The sequence below is a fragment of the Pholis gunnellus genome (genome assembly GCF_910591455.1).
Source record: "Pholis gunnellus genome assembly, chromosome: 3".
Taxonomy (NCBI): domain Eukaryota; kingdom Metazoa; phylum Chordata; class Actinopteri; order Perciformes; family Pholidae; genus Pholis; species Pholis gunnellus.
The window spans coordinates 21,800,318-21,818,436 of record NC_136529.1 but is presented as its reverse complement, the minus strand read 5'-3'; the positions used below and the strand labels follow the sequence as shown (position 1 = coordinate 21,818,436).

Genomic DNA, 18,119 nt, shown 5'->3' with positions numbered 1-18,119 from the left:
TGAGTGCAATGTTGTTGGCAATGTATGCAACTACTGCTCATGCATTCATGAGACGCAATTTAATTGATGAACGGCCAATACAAAATACTGTTGGAACATGTTTTGATTATCCCGTGATTCATTATCTCATTACATTTAAATGACACGCACATGCCTCAATACATTAGGGAACAATAAATCAACTAATATGTGGGATATAGATATATATATATATATATATATATATATATATACATACACACCCCCTTTTTCATGTCAACGCTGACTGAATCCGAAATGACCAAATGTGTCGACGTTACTATTATTTCTGGTTGTATTTTCTGTAGACAAAACAAAAGAAAAACCAGCAGAAGAGACAGCGGGAGCGGGCCACAGTCAGTGTCCTACTCTTGACCTACTGATATGTACCTCAGACATTCATATTTTTCTAGGTGTATCAAACCACCAATTTGGTGGAAAATCTGTCCTCAGCATTTTTTTTTGCTGCAATCTCTTACAACAAAACGGCAAAAGTGGCACTTCTGACACCAGCTGAGGCAATCATCGCTCTTCTCTCTCCGTATAATGGTTTGCTTCCGGCCGCTCGCCCCCTGCAGCTGCTCTTACTTCGTTCTCTTCCTCTGATTTTCTGAGGCAGGGGCAGGCTGCAGCTGACAGGACAGTGCAGGCCAGGGGACAATTAGGGAAGCGTGGGAGAGACAGCTGGACCTGTTGCCAATTACACTGACTTAGACCAGGAACCACACACACACACACACACACACACAAAGCCAGCTTAATGGGCTCACACAGCACATATAAGCTCACTTGTAGACCTACTGTACGTAAACTTAAATGGACTTTCAGGAACGGGAATATAAAAAAAAGTGTTAGTTTTATTTATTCATCTCCATAGGAAAAAGTTACAGTAATGAGTAAATGTGCTTACTGAGGAATAACTTGTGGTATCAGCTTGTACATATGGTGCAAAAGAAAAAAAATGTAACAGAGCAAGAAAGTGACTGTTGCAATGTCTAAAATGTCTGCAAACTGCACAGGAAACTGTGACGTGAACATGAAGAGATCAGCAGTTTCATCTGCGACCATCTACATTGTGTCCTAAATCTAAGAGTGGACAAGGTGGCTCCACCATCGTCAGCTCGAGTCCACGATCAGTGGGATATCCTTCTCAGCAGCATGCTCTGCAGCTGCCTGATCCTGCCTTCCTGTGGCAGCGCCAGGCTCTTCTCTGCTCGCTCCTCTTCCTCCTCCTCATCCAGCAGCTGCTCGATGTAGCAGGAGGATCCCAGCAGGATGTGGCCTGTGGCCTGCATGGAGAAGATGGTCCATCGCAGGGCCTCCCTGGAAGCACAGAACAGAGAGACAAAGAGAGAGAAAATGGTCATAATTCCCATATGCAGAGCGGCTTAACAGACACACAGCATTGGAGTAATACATATAGGTATGAGAATATACTTTTCTTTTTCCAAATGAAAAAGTCTTGAGTAATTGTCACAGGAAATGAACTACACAAGCTGATGAGAAAATGACTGACATGAAATAAGAATCATTCCTCACAACTGCATCTAAGAAACAAACCTCTTCTACTGCACAGTGAGCACAAAAGACCCATATTTGACAAGTCTGCAAAATGTAATCCTCTCCGCCTGAAGCTCCGTGCCAACGCAACAAAACCGCAGATCTCAGCAGCGATGACATAACATGAATTTAATCTCGGTAAAATCTAGCCTCTTCTGCAATCTGATTATTTCAAAATCGGCCACCCACACAGGTATATACGCATTAAAAAAATGATTTTACATGTTGGCGGTTGTGCACAGAATACTACTGCAGCTGCTGGTATGTTAGAAAAGCAGCTGATATAGAGTAGAAAATGAACCAGAAACAAATTGAATTGTTAGTGGGTAATAGCATTGCAAAGGTGATGTTCCGTTTGTTATTTTATAGAGTAGATTTCCATTTCTGACTTGATTACTAGGGAAAGTCACCAGAGAAATCCTTTGACATGAAGATGAAACAAACATGAATTACATGACAGTTCAACACAAATGCATAATAATGACAGACGGTTTCAGATATTTGACAGACACTCACTTCAGCATATTTTTGGCAGCGTAACAGCGCAGGTCATAGGAGACAGAATAAGCGCCGTACAGGGTTGCTTTCACGTTCAGGCAGCCAATGAAATCCTTGGGGTGGTTTTTGTAGAGGTCAAAAGTCAGCTTGGCCACATCTGTCCGGTGCTGTGTGCTGAGCTGATCGCTGGAGGGGCTGCTCTGTGAGGCGACAGGACCGGAAACAAAAGTTGGGTCAAAGGGGCACAGACACATTTTGTTGGCGTGATTGGGCCAGATGACAACACCGAGCTCCGCCAGCAGACATTACGGACTGCCAGCAGTGATGGGAAAGGCAAATTACAATGAAGCAAGGTCAATGTGAAGTCACCAGAGGAAACATGTAGGGGGGGGGGGTGCAAATCACTGCATACATACTAAGGAAAGTAATTGCTTTCGGGAGAAAACATGTAAATTTAACACCAGCCTTTGATTCTTCTTCAAAAATGATGAAGGAAGAAACTAGTCTCTGGTGTTCGCCCCGAGCTCAGCCTTTGCACAATAACTGACATATTCCCCCTCTATTCAGTTTGAGGACACAATATTTTGCTGATTAAATTTCAATGTATTATTCTTCTACAGACCCCTGTACCATCCATATTCATGGCTGCTTCATTGAAGAAACAGACATTTCCCCGTCTGTTCAGTCAACACATCAAAGAATCACTGGCGTAACAAACGCTGAATACAAGCAGTCAATCAATATGTTAAACATCACACTGTGCAGCTGATCAACAGCACCACCTGCTGGTTTGATGTGGAAAAAGGTCAAACACTATCATACCAGATGTAGGGTCCACTTGTGGCCCTTCTCCAGGACCATGAGGACAGCGTTGTCGGGCAGCGTCTGGAAGAACTCCTCTGTGTCCACGCCTGTGCCGTCTTCATCCAGCACCAGGGCGCCGACAGATGGTACGCTCAGCGAGTCGCTGACCTGAGAGACACAGGGAGGAGCAATTCAGATAACGGCCATTATATAAAAGATAGCGCTTTTGTTGCAGTCAAGTGTACACCTCAGTCTTGTGAACTTTAACCAGCATGAGTCTCACAGACGGCGCGGCAATAAGTGAGTCACAGGCCAATCTGTCTGTGGTCATTCTGAATCACCGTTTCATCGTCACCCACTCTCAACTACTTCACAATTCAAGCTCAGGCCTTTCAACACTTCACACACACTCCTCGCCTTGTTCATCAGGTCTTCTAGGGAGTTCGCCATGATGCCCTTCTTCACACTGCGGTCAGCATTTGTGACCCTGAAGGGCTTTGGCCGAGGAGCTCGACCCGACAGGAGCTGCTGGGTCATGGAGGCGCTGGCTGACACGCTGGCTGTCACACACCTGACAAAAGATAGAAGACACAACACTTAAATCATTTTCAACCTCCTCATCCACCATTAACTGCCGATGGTTGACTATCCCATCCAACCCGCGGAGCAGTGCTCTTACTTGGAGAGGGACGACGGAGTCAGAAGGCTGAGGGACTTCATAGCGTAATCCATTTGGGAGCACATCGATCTGCGATTGGAGGTATAGCGTCAGTTTAGCATTTAGACTTTAACTGTAAGACAGCACATCGTCACTTGCAAAGGGCAACATTACCAACAGAAGGCGCAAGCAGCAGCTACGAGTGAATATTGCAGCTTGAAAGTTTATACGTTTTACAGTCAAACAATAAATAAAAAAAACTAGGGCAAAGGATCTAAAGTACATTCTGGTCGTGTATGCCCGATTGAGTGTCCAGGCCTCCATGTCTACATCTATCATAATTAACTCTAATCTGTAAACCAGACCCTTTCTTCAACAAATTTTACAATAATTCCCAATAAAAAAAATACAACATATATGATCTCATTGTTATAGAAAAGGTGACGAGCTGTTGTCCTGACCGTGTTTGAATATAATCCGTATTGTGGTCGTTGTGATCCTGAAGTGCTGCTCCTAACGCCACTACACCTCTCTGATTCGCTCTTCTCTTCTCGCCGTTTCTTGCACCACTTGGACACTGACCTTTGTGCTGATGACTGTTGAGCTTGTTGCAAGTTGCATTGAGTAATTCTCCATGAGCGCTGCTCTGACCCTCCCCTGTGGAAGCCCTGGATTTCAGTTTGTTATACGAACCATAGTTACATTTAACTGAGCATCCTAAAAGGAACTACTTCTTACTGAGGAAAATGTCCCTATTAAAATGAGCTGACAGTGTGGTCTGTGGAATTTACTCAGATTAACCTGAAGATTGTTATTGGAAAGATTTCTAAAGACATTCAGATCATATTTTTCAATAGTTATAGAACAAACTAAAGCATATTTAGTTCTACTGTATTAGAGTGGTGGCAGAAAATGTCTATCTGCATGGCTAAATAGTGAGAAAATGTGATTTGTATAATTTGGTGAATCAACCCTTTAAAAAGGACAAAATAAAAAGGTTTGTCATAAGAAAACCAGAAGTCTTGGTTCACATAATATGTTTGCTTTGTGGCTCTTGACGAGAGCAGATTGGTCACATTAGAGCTTCTGGTGTAAAATTCTCATTTCTAAACACAATTTTCTAATAAATCTGATTTCAATACTTTGACGTCAAGCTAGAATGAAATTAACTCACACAGACAAACTGGTGACAGCTGCCATGTTCTAGTTGAATTTTCTCCCTTTAATGCAGTCAAAGGAGGAATTTGTGATAACAGAAAGATACAGGCATCTATGCTTTCTTGAATTTCCCATTATTTTAAAAAAGGAGAAAACTATGGCATGTATTTTTGCAATAGACGTACTCAAACTTCAACCTCAGAGAAACTTTGAGGACAATTTGCACTTTTAACTCTGCCAGAGGTTGCGGAGAATGTGTCACAGTAATGTAATTTCCCAAATTAGGTCATCGTTCAATGTTATCTCACACACTGGCGTGTCGGCTTATGGAGACAAAGGGTGTCTACACCTCCCAGTGTTATCACATGACGGTACAAACCTACAGGTAGTCTGAGATCACCTGTATACACTGACCACAACAAAACCCAGGGACGGATAGAAAACTATGTGACAGAAATCTACTATTTTAAATCTGCTGTAAAACTGTGTTTCTCCATCCATCCAGACCACATTCATCTGGTCATGTTCCTCAAATGGTTTATAAAGAAAGATGTCTGAATGTTTGTGGATCAGAAGTCACCTGGTGAGACCTCACCTGTTGTGTGACATTTGCATAAAATACTGCTCCATGAATAAACCTTAGTTCAGATGAAAGAACACAATCCATGCGTCTCTGCCAGTGGCTATATTTCACTGTCTGAGAGTCTTTATGTTTACACTCATCAGCCTCCTACTGCACAGCTGGGGCATTAGGAATGGAAATGGAGGAAATGGGAGTAAAACTCTTATCACATATCAAGAATTCACACCGACATTATGGTTACGCCTACTGGACAGGCTATAACATCATCTTCATGTGTACTTGGCAAATAAAGACTTCCTGTATTCTGAATTAAATGTGGGATTTTCAGGAAGAGGGTTGGGGCTCTGTGTGAGTAACACATCCAACTCAAGGAACTGAGGAAAATCAGCTTATTGTTTTTCTAAGATAACATATGCAGCATTCAGATCAACAAAACGTCACGTACACTATGGACATATTGGGGTAGAAAAAAATAGCATTTTACAATCACTAAGACGGGGCCAAATAAAGAGAATAGCCTGCCAACAATAGCGCCATAGAGTAATGCTAAATGTATAGTAATATAAATGCACTAGTCTCTATTAAATGTGTGCACCAGCTTGTTTTATATTTCATAGAACAAAATGTGATAAACAAAAAATGAAAGTCAAACATTAAACAAGTGGAACAACAGTAAACTATTCACTTACTTTCCCCCCCGAGTGTTTCCTGATGTAAAGTGCAGCCACGTGAACCCGTCACTGCGTCAACGCTAATTAATAACACCTGGATTAGATCTGATTAACCACCGCAGTTTGCGGCATTTTCGGCTCCTTTCTCTCCCTCTGCTTGCACGCTAACTTCCGTGCATTTAATTCATGAATCAATAGGCTGCTCAGTGAAGAAGTGTGGGTCATGAATATATTTGACGATGTGAGGATCCGTCTTTCGCCAATGTGTAAACTAATGATAGCCACAGTTAAGAGAAATAACGAGGACATCACGCGGACAAACGACGAACTGCCTCAGTTTGGACTGCAGTGGGTCGGAAACACGTAGTCACTTGCTGAAGTCCATTTTTTAAAATGCTTTGGAGAGTGGTGAACATCTTTACTAAAGTAGCACAATATAGTAACATTGTTAAATTTGTACTGAAGTAAAAGTACAAATGTGAACTATTAGCAACACATTTTCACTACTCTTAAGCATCTCAAGTAAAAGGAGGCCTACCCAGAATTGCCCTCATGGACTGTGATATAAACCTACGCCCTATATATAAAATATATAAGAAGAAAAAGATATTTATATTCTTTTTTCTTTATAATTGATTCTGCTGTGGCAGAAATCAACTTCTCGAGGCTAATCTGTGAATAATGTTTAAACTCAAACTGAAAAGATTAAATTAAAATTGTGATTTCTCAGCAAAGTGCAATTATTACATAAAACAATGTAGCCTCCATGTACATGTTTATTGTGATAACAGCCTGATGATGATGAGTGGAGTTTTATACAACAGCATTAGACCACATTTCTACACTTCAGACTGTAGAGTGGAGAACAAAGTTGTAGGTTATTACTCAATTTTTAATAAACAATATGATTTCTAGAGGTGCCAATATCCTATTTCCTGTGATAACTTCTGTAGAAGAAGCCTTATAAAACCATTTGGGCTTCCTTAAATAAAGTATTGTTACAGCATTCTAATGGAAACATAAACAACCTTGTGCTCATTGATTCCAGTTGGGGTAACAGCCACATGGGTAGTTTGTATATCTGCAGGGGTTGCAGGGTTTCTCTGATGCCCAGTAGTGACTTCATGGCCTTAGTACTTACAGTGTTGCTGCAACATATTAAAAACGTTTCTTGTAATATTTGCATTTGTGTTGCCTTTAACTACCACGGCTTGAAGTCGTACAAAACAATAATTCCAGGTTATGACCAGCGTAAAACAGAACAACTCGGATGTAAATCAGATGAGCAGTTTATTTCACTGTGTTGCTTCACATTTCATGCTCACTGCAGGCGCACAGATGAATCATGCCACAGATATTAGCGCAATGTAGAGCAGATAATGCATCAGACTTAAAATAGCTGCGACTTGTTTTGCCAAATTCATCAAGTGTCAGTGAACAAAGGTCTATAGAAAGGGTCCGTTCTTCCTTCAGAGGTCAATATCCTGCCCACGTCTTTGTCCTGTTATCACATATCAGACCCGGCTGTGGGTGACGCAAGCTCATGCGGCTCAGACCCATTCATTTGTGCTTTATGGGTTGCTGATGCTTGTAATTATACTAAGCATGCCTGATATCAATGCGAGTGAGTGAAATGAATTAGACTTGAGAAAAAATATGATTATCATATTGGATTTAATTGAACAACCTTTTCTTTGAATTCAAGATTACACATGCAAACACAGGAAACAGATTTCAGAACCCGATCACAGTTTCTGACCCATGGGTGAACAATCTTTGAGACAAAATACCAGCTTCATCACACTTTGTTTGACATTGTCTGCAGTGTCCTTTTGTTTGTTTTACATCATTCTTTCTATTTACTTCTGTTTCAAGAGTCAGCCCATGGAGTGTGGTTTTGGGTGTAAAACAATCATATAATAATTTAATGCAAGTATAAAAGTAAAGCAAATCTAAGCTCTAAAGGACAGATACTGACCGTAATGACTGATTTCACCTGAACTAACAGTGTTTCTAACCAGGTGCCAGTGTCACAATGTAAGAAGTTAACTCCTCTGTGAGATGAGATTTCGTCCATCGAGCCCCCGGCAGCTCCCAGGGGCCCCGCTTCTTATTTCCTCTTGCCTATTCGTGCCATCAGTTCTGCATTGGCTGCAGCCTTGGTTCTCATGTCCTGGTTCTTGGCCAGGTCTATGAGGACACTGAGGATGCTGGTGGGAACATCAAGGGACAGGGCGAAGCGGGACCCCTGCTGGGCTCTCTTCGGCACCTGGGAGGCTGGGCGCGGGGCTCGCTCTTGCCGGAGCACAGTGTGAAGCTCTGATCGGAGCAATGAGTTCAACACACCGCTGCGGTTTAGGATGTCGACAGCCAGCACATCCCTCTGTGTGTCCTCATCAAGTTTAGCAAGAGCAGGAAAGCTCCTCTGGCTCTGGGCGATCCAAGGCAGCAGCAGCAGCAGAGCCAGGCAGAAACACACACGCACACTTCTCATGGTCAGGACTCTGTCTGCAGGGAGAGAAGAAGAACAGATCAGCCAGTGGCTCTAGATTTCACAACTCTGACACTGCAAGGCTTCTCTCGGGCATGGTATGCATCAGGAATTTTCTGATCTGCAATAATCTGATGACATATGCAAATCCCTCTTAAGTCGAAAACTGAGGCTTTTTATGAAAAACAGGAGGCTATTAGATGAGAATATAGAAGAGAATACGCAAGCAGGAAATTCCTGATATTTTGTAATTAGCCAGGAACATCGAAGATTAGCATTTCAATAGTCCCTGTCAATGCACAAATGGATATAAATGATCTATCAAGAGTGCAGTAAATAGTAGATTTGAAATATAGATTAAAAAAAAGACATAAAAGCATGTTGAAAAAGTTATTTGTTTATACTGTTTTCTGCAGGGAATTACAGATTCTCCAATATTTTGTCCACTTGTCCTATAAATAATACAGTATTTTGTCCAACTGCCTAAAGAAATCATGCAATATGTTGTGAAATATGTAGGCTAGATAAACCTGGGCAAGCATTATCAAATGTCATAATCTCAATCAATACTTACTCAGTGAAAAGTTAGTAACTTGACAAAAAGGCACTTCTCCTTCCTCTGGTCTAAAGCAGGGCTTTGCTACTGATCTCTTTTCTTTGACCCTATAATACTGTCTTCTGCCTCCCCGCTTCTTCTTCTTCTTCTTCTTCTAGAGTTGCAGGAGGATGGACCTGTGTGACACGCAGTCGGATGTTCAAATGGACTTCTGCCTGCTCGTCCACGACTTTGTCTTCACCCACGTCGGTCTTCGCTGTGGCACTGCCCCTTCCCCTCTCTGTTTATCTTTTATATCTTTACACGCCATCACCCTCCCCTCATTTCATCTCATTTCCTCTCCACTCATTGCCGTCTCTTTCTCTTTCTAAAAATAACACAATGGTAATCACAATAGTTTGCCTAGAATGAATGGGAGAGTTTCCCCCGAGTCAAAGCACAACTGAAACCCACCACTTCCGTTCAAAAGTTAAGTACCAACACACTGCAAAAAACAATCCCTTTCTTATCATGGTGGTATGAGTTCCTGTATTGTCAATCATCCATGCAGACAGGGTGACGAAAGCCTCATCATCACAAAGGGGAGGAATCTGTTATGTTTAAAGGCAGTTTCTCGGATTATCCATAAAATATGCTGTCCGTCTTTCTCCACTGTCTAAAAGAGAAACATGTGATTTCTCATCTTAAGCCCAGCAGATCATCAGGATTCTCTGAATCAGTGCTCAATCGACAGAGACGCCAAAGGCCTCAAAATGGATAGTTTAACTGTATCATGACCTTCATAAGACAAAGTGTGATACCATGAGGCCATATGAATGATCAGCATGCACTGTATACTTGTTTCTGGTTTTACTCAAATGTTTTTAAATCATCATGTTTTATACGGCATTGTCTGGTGTTATTTATTCTTTGTAATGTGTCTTTGTCTGTTGTGTACTGTGAATTGTGTCGTCTGTATGAGTTTTTGGGTGGCAAATGAGATTCCCCACTGGGGATTATTAAAGTTTATTTTTTTCTAATCTAATCTAATCTAACAGAACGTTTTCTCATCAACTAGTCAGAGCACAGACACATTTCCAGGACCGAAAACAAGCAGCCTACGTCAAAAACTCCTCACATGGGAGTTCTACATGAAAGAGCAGCCCCAAATTTTTCCGCATTACTGTGACGGTGATTAAATTCTACAGGGAGCATTTAGTTGGGAGAAACAGCAGCTAAATGTCATCAGTTAGAGTTTAGGGAGGCAATTGCATTTCTTAAAATGGGATTTAATGTGTTTCATAATAATTGAAGCAAAGTAAGGGGGACTGTAAATTTGCTCCTTGGGTTCCTATTTTGAAATGATGGGCTTGATTAAAGATCCAATAATCTGTGTCAACGCATGTTTTCAACTCAGATCTGATTTTGTGCTACGACAGCCACCTCAGTCATGTGCACGAGTGTTCTTGTGTGGTATACCTCAAAATGTTTGGCATGACATGGAAAAATAAAAAATGCTGGCCACTGTGCATTGTTACTTTTGTAAAGGAACATTATGTATGAGTACAGAAATCTCTATTTTAAGCGCACAGAAGAGGGGGGTGTTGGGAGGTTAGATGGGAGCGATCATAGAGAAAGCCCTCTGGAGGACTTAAAGGACGACGGGGCTGTCAGGCCCAGGAAGGAGACCAACAAGACAAAGCCTACCTTGTTTCCTGAGTCATCTCCAGTCCAGCCCATCAAGGGACTTATCCTCATCTGACTAATGACATGAATATCACAAGAGCAGCCCGATTACAACAGTTGGGCCCTCGGGGGCCTTCAGGATTACAAGCCGTCTCAGTTACCCTCAGATAAACAAACGGGGGGGTCGCACAAATGTCATCAAGCAGCAAACAGAGACGTCCTCAGTTGTATAGGCTAAACCAATAGCATCATTATCACAGATACTGCATGACGCAGCAATACACGCTAATCTAAGATGACGTCACATCTATGACTCAAGATCCAACATATATATCACAGCAGGTTTTATTTGGTCATTCAAGTGGCCCACTGACGTATAGGTTCTGGATCAGATTAAGTCAATGTATCGGAGAGCATCTCATTGCAATTACTTTGATCAGTGGCGTCAATCTGATTGAAAGTATCGTTCAAAAATAATCATGATAGCAACTAGTAGAGTAAGTACAGATTACAGGACACTTAGTGGCAACATCGAAACGCGGTGAGGAGTAAAAGCAGCATGGCGCTGCCATCAGTGTATGGCAGAGGCAACTAGACTAGAAAGGTGCGATACAAGTCCACCAATGACTGAATGAAACAAGGAAAAGGACAAGTGTGCATTTAGGAGGAGTTATTTGGATCATCGTCAGTTAAGCACAGCAGTCTTACTTAGTGTCCTTTTTTTCTAGAAATCTGAAGCCTACTAGACACAGTGTCATTCTTTTATGTGTGGATTTCAGTCCTGGCAATAGTCTCAGAATGTAATGCAACGGTGACAAAAATGTGTGAGCACATTCTCCTGTTTGCCTTTCTACTTATTGCAGCTGACCATGACACTAAAATGGTTTAACACTAAAAAAGTGTAAGAGGTTCTAAAGGTGTAATAGAAAAACACACTGGGACAATCTTTTACAGTATTTTTTTATTTTGTCGGAATGAGAGCTTCTGTTATGTACAATAGAGGACAGAAACAAATGTTACAGAAATTATAAATATACTCTTGCATTCAGAGTGTATTCTGTGTGTCCAGTAGATGATTATTTGCTATTCAAGTTTGCCCTCTTCTCCCCTCCTCTCTGCAAGTCAGTACCAGGTAACGAGGACCTGTACAGTACAATCAAGAGGTAACCGATGTGTCAAATTTAATACAATGTGCAGACTTGGCTGCCCCCCCACCCCCCATGGCTAAATAAGAGTGATCAGTGGGCCGGATTAGAGAGGGAGGCGGAGAGAAGAGAGAGGATGAATGTGCTGTCAAGCCGATGAGCGGTCAATCCTCAGGTGTTCACGGGAGGAAAACGGGAGTACGGTTGAGGAGGAAGATGAGGAGCAAACGTGGGACACACGGAGCAACACAGCTACGCATCTTAAAACCTCAGCCAGTACATGGCACTGCGCATTCTGTTGTAGTCGGGTAGCTGCTCCACAGGACCTGTTGGAGAAAGCCAGGAAGGACACATTAGAGAAGTTACAGCCTGGGCCCTGACCTCGCTGCAAAAGCACCAACCCCTACAAAGAACTCACCGACAGCTGCCACAGCAGGACACTTATCGTAGATATATTTGGAGCAGACGTCTCGCACCATCCTGGGGGTCACGGCCTGAAAGAAAAGATGTGGAGGGGAAGTAAGAACTCTAGAAGACTTCTGTTTATTGAGTTGTACAAATGGCACAAATGAAGCAGAGCTCTTGGTTCAGAGAGTCGACTCACATCGATCCGAGCATCCCACTCTGCCAGAGGAATACGGCGCCCATAGTTCAGGACGTGTCTGCCGATGTCATCACAAATCGGGGTTGTTCCTAAAAGACAAACGGGTGTGTTGACTTGAGATTCGGAGGAGTTTGTTTGCATGTTTGTGTAAGTGCATGACAGACATGTAACGAACCATTGAGCTGCCCAACCAGGCTGGCCTTCAGAGCATTCCTGCCTCTGGCTACATCACTCTCCGTCACTGTGGTACACAGGTTCATCCTGCACAGAGATTGGAGGAAATAAGAAGAAATACGTACGTCGTCCTATAATTCTAAACTGAAATAACATTACAGTTATGTTGTTCTGTGAGCGCGCGTCTCTGTCTCTCTCTCCCGGAGTCAATACTGACCAGGCATTCTGGGACCAGTGCATCATATCTTCGATTTGGTGCCCATCAGACACAAAGTAAATGCCCAGCAGGCCGGTGTCGCAGTAGGACGAGTGGAAGGCCTGGAAGCTGTGACACAGGTTCTCCTCCACCGCCAGGCGAGCCAGGCGGCTGCTCAGATGCTGCAGGTGAGAGGAAGAAATGGGCATTTATTATCCGACTGTTCACAATCAAAATGAGATTATAAATCACACCAGCATCAGGTAGCAGGCCAACATATATATATATATATATATATATATATATATATATATATATATATATATGTATATGTATGTATGTATGTATGTATGTATGTATGTATGTATGTATGTATGTATGTATGTATGTATGTATGTATGTATATATATATATATATATATATATATATATGGTATTACATTTAGGTTGACCTGCTCCAAGTATGTGACAGTATAGACATATCTAAAATAGCTATTCTATTCTGTACATGATGAAACGTTTTTTTTGGCATCTGCAATCCGGGTCTGCAGGTCCGGAGTCAGGAGTGAGACCCCTGACCCAGGTTTACAGAGAGGATCATAGTCTACCCCTTCATAATGGCCACTCAAAACACCAACAACCTCAAGTGGGCAAAGCTAAAAGGGGACACCGCTGCATAAGATTAATTAACTTTACAAGGTTCAACTTTCATCATTGCTGTCTTTTCTTTATTGCATAAACTAAAATACAAAACTGTTCTAACCAACATATACATTACATATTTAACCAACCTTTCCGCCACCATAGGTGAGGTCATAGCTGCCGATGATGGAGTTGGCCACCATGAGCGGCACGATGTCTGGGCTGGCAGCACTGGCCCCCTCCACAGCCACGGCAATGTGGGCCAGAGGCAAAGCATCGTCACGCATACGGATCTGGGAACAGATCAACAAAACAATTATACGTGACGATGAAAACGATATCGCTACCAATACATGCGCTATGCTCCTCCACAGGCCAGAATCACATCCAATGCATCGAACACATCAATCTAAAATACAAGCTAAATAACCTGAAATCATTCTGTAAATTACAAGAAGTTCCCTCAAGGCGTTCCTGAGATATCACCTTCACGGGACGGATGTGACGGCGCAGAGATAGAAAGATATTCCCGCAAAACATTCCCAACATATCTCACCTCACTGCCTGTAAATCGACAGGGTGACAACACGGGCACGGCATCTCCCTCATACTCAAAAGACACTCCGCTGAAGTGAGTATTGGCCAAACCGACCAGCTCCTCGTGGTTCACGCCTATGGAGGAAGCACATCAGATAGACACCAAGTCATTCCAGGAAAAGTAGAAATCCACAGCTATCAGAATGTGTGTTAGGGCTAAGATTGCCTACCTCCAGTGTGTGTGTTAGGACTAAGAGGGCCTACCTCCAGTGTGTGTGTTAGGACTAAGAGGGCCTACCTCCAGTGTGTGTGTTAGGACTAAGAGGGCCTACCTCCAGCAGCAGACAGCACCATGCGAGGGGCTTTGTAGTGGCTGTTGATGTAGTCCACTAGGTCATGGCGGGTCAGAGTCCTAGAGGAAGAATTACATGTGAGCATTAGTGGTAACTTACACAGTGGTACACAACTTGATATAATATGGAATAGATATACTGAAAAAAAATGCAAAACGCTATGTGATAGTTACATTTAGTCAAATCGTTGTGCCACTTTTTAAGTGATAATTAGCATCATCATAACTTCTCAAAAGATACGAGTAAGAAAAAGTATGTGTGTGAGCATGCAGTTCCTCTTGCCTGGCGTTGTTGGAGGGTCCCAGCACACTGTGTCCCAGAGGAGTGCCCTGGAAGGCGGTGGCATGCAGCAGGTCAAGGCAAACTTCCTGCAAGTTACCCTCGACTTCTTCTAGCTCCCGCAGCACCACGCCCCTCTGCTGCTCGATCTCCGCCTCGTTCAGCGAGCAGCTCTGCACCACCTCTGACAGCAGCTCCACGGCTGAGAAAACAGACAAGAAACAACGATTGTGAACTCAGCTACTGCCCCATATAGCATAGTGAAAAGTAATTGGGGGTTCTCAAATCATCAGGAATGGAAGTTTACGTGTTCATTGGTTGATTCTTAACGTCTTCATCTTCCAAACAACGATGGGTTTTTATCAAATGATTGTAAAATCTGGGGGATGATGCATTTAACTGCTCAACCAGGTCTAACCTTTGGGGAGGTCTTTGGCAAGAGTCTTCATGTAGTATGCAGTGTGCTCCCGAGAGGTATATGCGCTCAGGTGTGCACCCATAGCCTCAACCTGCTGCTCCAGGGCAATCTGGGGGTGCTTCTTGGTTCCCTGGTGGGGCAAAAACGAAAGGTGAACGGAAGAAACTGTGTCTGTCAAATCACCAACTAGTTTGCTGAGACAATGTTTCACCTTTCGCTCTGCTGCACAGTTTCATTTCTAATAGCTTATTCTAGAAAACAGTCGTGTAGGCCAACCAAATGTTGTTCAGGACAGTTAATGTAGAAGGAGGTTTGATTTGGTTTTCAAAAGCTGATATGTAATGTGAAAACGTGGTCGGGAGGCACAGGGGAGACTTTGTTTGGCTTCTCACATCACATTTTCTACCACTAGAAAACCTCTTAACTTCTTCTCTGCTCCAATCGCAAACACGTCTGCTGTGAGCTACCGTCACACACTCTTCTGGCTCAACCTCACACTCGTTACACAACACACTGAACTGTTCCTAAAGGATGCACACTACTCTTATAACACCATGTTTCCAACCAAACATTTCTATTTGAATTATCTGATTTGACAGCTGGATGGAAGCGACAACTCCAGTGTAACTTTCTCAATAGCTGTCAAACACGGCTCCACCCACAGGAGAGACTCTACATATTAACATATGAGTCAAGAGACATTATCGGCACCTCTGTCATCATCTTGCTTTGGAAAGTTGCAAATACTTTGTCATATAAGCAGAAACAGAAGAACCTGCCCAAGGACAGTAAAGTCGAGACAGACCAGCTTTCTTTTTCCATGTTGTTTTTTTTCCTGACATTGGACTTGTGCTCAGGTAGACAATTTTCTTCAGCCCAACCCAGCAGAAGGATCCGCATCTAATTCACTTTCTATTTGTTGCCACATTTGTAACATTGGCTTTAAATTCCCTCCACTGTGGAATCCAATGATTATTCAAAATGGTCACGGTTAGCTCAAGTAATCACTATCAGTTGATTATGTAACAATTGTTAAAGGCCTAGACGGTTATCTTGCAGAGCAGTTGGATTCTCGAGATGGCAGGATCGCGGGTGCACATGTCACACAAAAATCCATCTTGTTACGCTTAAAGTAATGCGTATGTGTTCGGTAAGCCAGAGCACGAAACAATCAGCATCCTGTGAGGAGCTAGTGGCAGCTACAGGCTTGGTGTGTATGTATGACAATGATCGACGACGATGGACGTATGGTTCATCCATTCATCTGCATCTTTTCTAGTGAATAACACTGAATCTAAACCTAACTTTTATTTGATTACAGTAAAACTCCACAGGGTCCCTTTAAGGTCATGAAGTCTACTAACGTCTACCTTGAAAGCCATGTGCTCCAGGAAGAAGCCTGCTCCGTTGTTCTTCTCACTCTCATAGCGACTACCAGCACTGATCCACAGTCCAACCTATGACAGGGAAAAAGATATGTGAAGAATATGAGAAACGATCATCGACAGCAACACATACCACTCAATCTGTCTATAAAGTGCTGAAACAACCTCCTACATTGGTTGTAAATAGCTCCCCCCCCCCCCCATTACTGTGTTCTTACAGTGCAGGTGGCATGTCCAGTCTCCTCGGAGGCGACCCTCAAACCATTGTCTAGGGTGGTCAGGCGAGTTTCAGGGGCTCCCACCAGGCTCTGGGCATAGCTGACAGAGGCATGGCTGTGCCTCAGAGACAGCAGGATGGGCTGGAGGAGAAGAGATAACACGTCATTTTAAAATACTGTACATTTAGAAATACTGTTAGAATAACGTGCATTACTGCAACTGAAAATAAGCAGACTCATGTGTGGTTTCTGTTATTAAAATAACATATTTTAAAAGGGACTGGACACAACAGATTTGAGGCATGTGCTCTGTTTCCTCACTAAGATCAGAGGTAAAGCTCAGACGCAAAGTGAATGTAGTAATCGAGTAATGAGAGGCTCATGACAGTCTGGATGTTCTGAGCACTTCAAGTCGATCGGATCACAATTAAAGCAAGAGTAGAAATGTTTGGCACAGGGCAAAACTTTGCAGCTGACATTGACACCACTGCCACCTACTGCTATCTGTCAATGACTAAAATTAGAGGAAGCCAGAATACCAGTATGTATAGCAATTGTAATCTGATGTAAAACATGTCTAGTTATATCATCCATCACATTGCACTGTACGGTAGTGGGATGTCATTCTATAACCATTTTCATTTCAGACGATAGTTTCACGTAACTGTGGAAGCTGTTTCTCAACCTCGCTTCCTGAATAATCTATAATCAGTCTCAGTGCAAAGTGTTGACATTACTGTCGACATGATGTAAAAGTACGTATTCAACAATACAACATATTGACGACTGACTAAAGTACAGAATTGTTACGAGTTGGCGTTTCCAAAGTCACCATGCTAACGTTGCTAGCCGGTAGCTTAGCTTGTGAGGGCAGGTGAGGACAAGAGACAAACGTTACAGCTGCTGACCTTGTGACAGACCGACACAACGACCAGCTGATCGGAACAACGCGTATTTAAACGGACGTTTCACATCAAGTGTCCCCTCACGAGACATACCGCCTAATTTGACAGTTGACCTTGCATTCACTGCTAGCTAACTAATGCTAACCGTTTAAGCTAACCCGGTCCCGTAGCTCTTAGCGGGCGGTACAACCTCTCCGATAACTTTCAGTGTTGCTCTAAAACAAGAAGAGTACAGGTATCCCACGTAGATATTTCAACCCTTTTCTACCCAGCCTTTAAATCTGTACTTACACTGCGGGTTTTGGCGAGGGTTCGACCCACAGTGCTCCCGACTCGGCACACGGACGCCGCCATTTCTTCGTACGGTTACAGAAGGTATAATAAAGGGGACGTCTTTGGCTGTTGTCGTGTATCGCTTCTTCTTCGTCGTCCTATAAAGATGTAGTTTATCTCTTCGATTGGGGAATTATCGCCACCAAACGTCCGTTGTGTGTTATTGCAGTTGACGTCAGTAATAAAGTGCAGACAGGTTTAAAAGACTCCACTGCGTTTGTTTTTCTCCCGTTTTGTTGGGTTATGGTGTTCTGCCTGCTATATTCTA

At 42.9% G+C, this 18,119-nt stretch overlaps 3 protein-coding genes across 3 annotated transcripts; all 3 read right to left on the bottom strand.

Annotated features, from left to right (window-relative positions):
- Nucleotides 1–864: 864 nt before the first annotated feature.
- LOC306716005 (lipid transferase CIDEC-like) lies at nt 865–4,093 on the bottom strand. Its single transcript, XM_079186527.1, has 6 exons — nt 4,000–4,093; nt 3,560–3,628; nt 3,298–3,451; nt 2,899–3,048; nt 2,095–2,276; nt 865–1,341 (listed from the first exon to the last, which is right to left on the bottom strand). The coding sequence occupies exons 2-6, from the start codon at nt 3,622–3,624 to the stop codon at nt 1,152–1,154; spliced, it is 741 nt and encodes a 246-aa protein (XP_079042653.1). The 5' UTR covers nt 3,625–3,628; nt 4,000–4,093; the 3' UTR covers nt 865–1,151.
- Nucleotides 4,094–7,716: 3,623 nt separating this feature from the next.
- Nucleotides 7,717–9,144, bottom strand: LOC306694156 (urocortin-3-like). The gene is made up of 2 exons (XM_079156887.1): nt 9,016–9,144; nt 7,717–8,458 (listed from the first exon to the last, which is right to left on the bottom strand). The coding sequence occupies exon 2, from the start codon at nt 8,442–8,444 to the stop codon at nt 8,061–8,063; it is 384 nt and encodes a 127-aa protein (XP_079013013.1). The 5' UTR covers nt 8,445–8,458; nt 9,016–9,144; the 3' UTR covers nt 7,717–8,060.
- A 2,473-nt stretch (nt 9,145–11,617) lies between these two features.
- On the bottom strand, nt 11,618–17,944 carry uqcrc1 (ubiquinol-cytochrome c reductase core protein 1). Its single transcript, XM_079156900.1, has 13 exons — nt 17,810–17,944; nt 16,614–16,754; nt 16,381–16,467; nt 15,011–15,140; nt 14,596–14,794; nt 14,293–14,372; nt 13,980–14,095; nt 13,573–13,716; nt 12,803–12,963; nt 12,587–12,672; nt 12,412–12,500; nt 12,226–12,301; nt 11,618–12,133 (listed from the first exon to the last, which is right to left on the bottom strand). Exons 1-13 carry the CDS (start codon nt 17,870–17,872, stop codon nt 12,069–12,071), a joined length of 1,437 nt encoding a protein of 478 aa, XP_079013026.1. The 5' UTR covers nt 17,873–17,944; the 3' UTR covers nt 11,618–12,068.
- Nucleotides 17,945–18,119: the final 175 nt, after the last annotated feature.

Excerpts from the sequence above, each read along its gene's own strand:
- LOC306716005 (XM_079186527.1), bottom strand. The coding sequence starts at position 3,624 with ATGTGCTCCCAAATGGATTACGCTATGAAGTCCCTCAGCCTTCTGACT. Across the intron at positions 2,277-2,898 it reads ACAAGTGGACCCTACATCTG|AGCAGCCCCTCCAGCGATCA; the intron begins GTATGATAGTGT and ends GTCGCCTCACAG. Across the intron at positions 1,342-2,094 it reads GCTGCCAAAAATATGCTGAA|GGAGGCCCTGCGATGGACCA; the intron begins GTGAGTGTCTGT and ends CTGTGCTTCCAG.
- LOC306694156 (XM_079156887.1), bottom strand. The coding sequence starts at position 8,444 with ATGAGAAGTGTGCGTGTGTGTTTCTGCCTGGCTCTGCTGCTGCTGCTG.
- uqcrc1 (XM_079156900.1), bottom strand. The coding sequence starts at position 17,872 with ATGGCGGCGTCCGTGTGCCGAGTCGGGAGCACTGTGGGTCGAACCCTC. Across the intron at positions 12,964-13,572 it reads TCACCTATGGTGGCGGAAAG|CATCTGAGCAGCCGCCTGGC; the intron begins GTTGGTTAAATA and ends TCTCACCTGCAG. Across the intron at positions 12,673-12,802 it reads CACTGGTCCCAGAATGCCTG|GATGAACCTGTGTACCACAG; the intron begins GTCAGTATTGAC and ends ATCTCTGTGCAG.